The 3,182-nt window shown below is 35.3% G+C and overlaps 1 protein-coding gene across 1 annotated transcript; it reads right to left on the reverse strand.

Moving 5' to 3' along the window:
* Positions 1 to 1,093: 1,093 nt before the first annotated feature.
* Positions 1,094 to 2,639, reverse strand: LOC116146155 (metalloendoproteinase 2-MMP). Its single transcript, XM_031431560.1, has one exon. It carries the CDS (start codon positions 2,428 to 2,430, stop codon positions 1,330 to 1,332), a length of 1,101 nt encoding a protein of 366 aa, XP_031287420.1. The 5' UTR covers positions 2,431 to 2,639; the 3' UTR covers positions 1,094 to 1,329.
* Between the last annotated feature and the right edge of the window lie 543 nt (positions 2,640 to 3,182).

The raw sequence follows: 3,182 nt of genomic DNA on the forward strand, positions 1-3,182 counted from the left end.
AGAAGTGAAGTATTTTAATCATCAATTTAAAAAAAGTTTTACGCTAGGAGATGATATATTATTATAAATCACTGCATTTTTATTATAATTTAGAGTAGATCTATTGGCGTCTCACTGATGGACTAAAGAACCCACTTTTAAAGATTTTTATAATAATAAAATTAATTTTAATTTTCTTGTCTTTACAAATATTTTTGGTACTCTACTATTATCTCATAAACCCTAATTGTTTTATGTTATTCAAATCAGTCTTTTAACAAAAAGATAATTAATGGAGAAAGAAGATTTGCTATGAGATATATCGAGTTATAATCAATAAAAAAAAATGTAAGTTTTTGTTGCTTGTTAATTTTTTTTTTTTCTAAATTCAAGTAATATCTGTGATGAAATATTAGTTAAAAAAAAATGGAGATTTAATGTTTACTAATAGTGAACATGGGTTTATGTTATTTTATTTTTTTTAAAGAATTATTTATTTGTGTATACTACTAAAAAAAATAATTGAATTTACTCTTTTAAAATATAAAATAAAATAAAGGGCATTTAAGGAGTTTATGGGGTGTCATAAAAAAAAAAAAAAAAAGAGTTAATTTTAAAATATTGAAATAAGGTGTCTTGAGAGATGAGGCTCTTGTAGATCTAGTTCTAGTTCATTAGTGGGGTGTCTCGAGAAATGTGTATAATTTATGTTTATTAACTCTTTCACAAGGTCCATGGGCTGGATCGTTTGGGATTGGGACTAATTCTATTGAACCCAGAAGGCAGAAGTGCTCATTTCAATTCAACATAATGATAAATCACGTAAGATTAAAATTCGAGGGTTCAAATTACAAAATGCCTCTGATTTTTTTATAATAAATTTTCATTAAATACGCCTAACGAATTTATGTTATCAATATATAAATGTAAACAATAGGTTATAGTAACTTTTGTAATCAAATTTATCCATAAAAATTACTAAGAAGCCATTTTTGTTAATAAAAAACCCAAAAAAAGAAAGTAAAGTTTTATCAAACTGATAAATTCTAATTTTTTTATTAATAGGGATGTTGGAGAGGCAACAATAATAATATTATCCGGGACCTCTGTAATCTTATTTGTAAAGCAATAATATTCATAAAAATGAATACATATAAGTATAATATATACTAAAAATTAAAGAATTAAATCACGAATAATGTGTATGATTATGAACGTACGTCTATATCTCAAACCCCAAGGCCAAGCTTAATGCCGGACATTATGTAAGCACAAACAAACATCTCGGGCAATAAACTTCCCACACAAAATCATCAAATAAAAATAAAAATAAAAATACAAAAATAATATCTAAAAGACTAAAACCCCAGCCACCACGAAAGCAGTGAGACCCCACCATGACCCCACACTGTAGGCCCCACTATCACTGGTTTCCCTCTGTTGAACCGACGTCGCAGTTGTACCGTTGTAATTGGGATTACTTCCGTACAATGCCTGGATTCCCTCCACGTCGTCACCGGCCAATTCAACCTTTCTGGTTCCTGAAGATATTGTTGGGTACATTATAGCATCTTCAACCGACGAATGTCCCAACCCCAACAAGTGTCCGATTTCATGAACAGCAACTGATTCAAGATCCACGGCTGAACTCAACGTCGACGTTGTGATATCACTGGAGATCACCCAGTTCTCCGCGCTGTCCAAGTGGAACCGTCCACTTGGCGGCGAGAACGCGTGTGCCAAGGTTCCAAGAACTCCATCAAACGGCTCTCCGTCGCCGTGATCTCCGCTGAAGAATCCGATTTTGATATCGGCGCTTGTGTAATCATCGCTTAGATTGAAAGTCATCGGGATCACCTGTGACCACTTCCCGAAGGCGTTTGCAAAAACTTGCTTGACGTCATCAGTCAATTGGTTTTCTGGTACGAACCCGTATGTTAGATCACGCCGGTTTGATGGCCAACGGGGCGTGCCGGGAAAGTAACTGTAATGGCCAACTGTGTGGAGATGACTGGTGTTATTCGACACCGGTTTGCCTGAGTTCATGGTTGTTGTGCCGTTGACTATGTCAGCATTGCCACATCTGGGCCGTAGGATTTGTTGAATGGTTTGACTATCGAGTTGACCGGTGGGTTCAAGATTGAAGTTTTTCTGGTAGGTCTTAATGGCCGATTCCAGGGAATCATCAAAGTCGTCAGTGATGTTTGAGGGCAACTCTGGAATGTAACCGAAGTAGTGAAAATACTGCTTCATCTTGTTTAAGCCGTTGATCTTGTCGCCAGGACGACAGCCCGTGAAGTTCTGGAACTCGTCCCACGCGGTCTTCTTGGTGGAGTTGGGGCGTAACCATGAGGGGATTGACGATATGTTGGGGAAGAAATGAGCTGAAATCAGAGCCGGTGAAAGTGAAATAACTATAATCGCAGTTACTAAAAGATGATGATATCTCATCTTCTTTTTCTTGAAGGAAAAGAGAAAGAGAGTTTAAAGACCAAAAAAAGTATCAGAATTCGAACAAAAATGTGATTTTCTCGAGAAAATTGGAGATGTGATTTCTTGATGAAATGGTAAGAAAGAAGAATATATTGTTCAAGGCCGGCGCCAAATTATTTCATTTAAGTCTTCGTCTATAGAGCTGTTGAAAAAACGTGTTGACAAGTTTGAAATGTTCCTCTCTCTGTTAGATTACGTATAAAAATAACATAATATAATAAACATTATGAACAAATTGAACATAAGCAACTACGACGCCTTAGAGGAAACTATAAATGTCGCTGGTGAAAACGACGACAATACCAGAGTATTTTGACAAAAAAATTATATTTTGTAATGTCAATGGTGAAAAGCGATAGGAGAGAGCTGGGTCAAAGTCGGAGGTTGAGAGGCTTCTATCATTGGTTGCGTGAACAGAAATTGAACTTCCCTGGAAGCACACATGGAATGAAGCTACTGGTTCATATAAATGAGAATAAAGAACTATGAAACTGGAATGGCGTCAGATTTAGATGTCTACCCCGGACTTGATTGTATACAAATTCTAGAACGGTTATTTATTTCAAAGTTTCAAAAAATTTCATTATGTCGGTCAAGCACGAAACTTTATATTTAAAGAAAGAATTCTAATTAGTGATACGACAATCCGTGATTCAGGTTATGTTCACCTCTAAATGTGAGAAGATATTAAGCCCTCAATTGACATTTAG

The sequence above is a fragment of the Pistacia vera genome, unplaced genomic scaffold, assembly GCF_008641045.1.
Source record: "Pistacia vera cultivar Batoury unplaced genomic scaffold, PisVer_v2 Contig473, whole genome shotgun sequence".
NCBI classification, from domain to species: domain Eukaryota; kingdom Viridiplantae; phylum Streptophyta; class Magnoliopsida; order Sapindales; family Anacardiaceae; genus Pistacia; species Pistacia vera.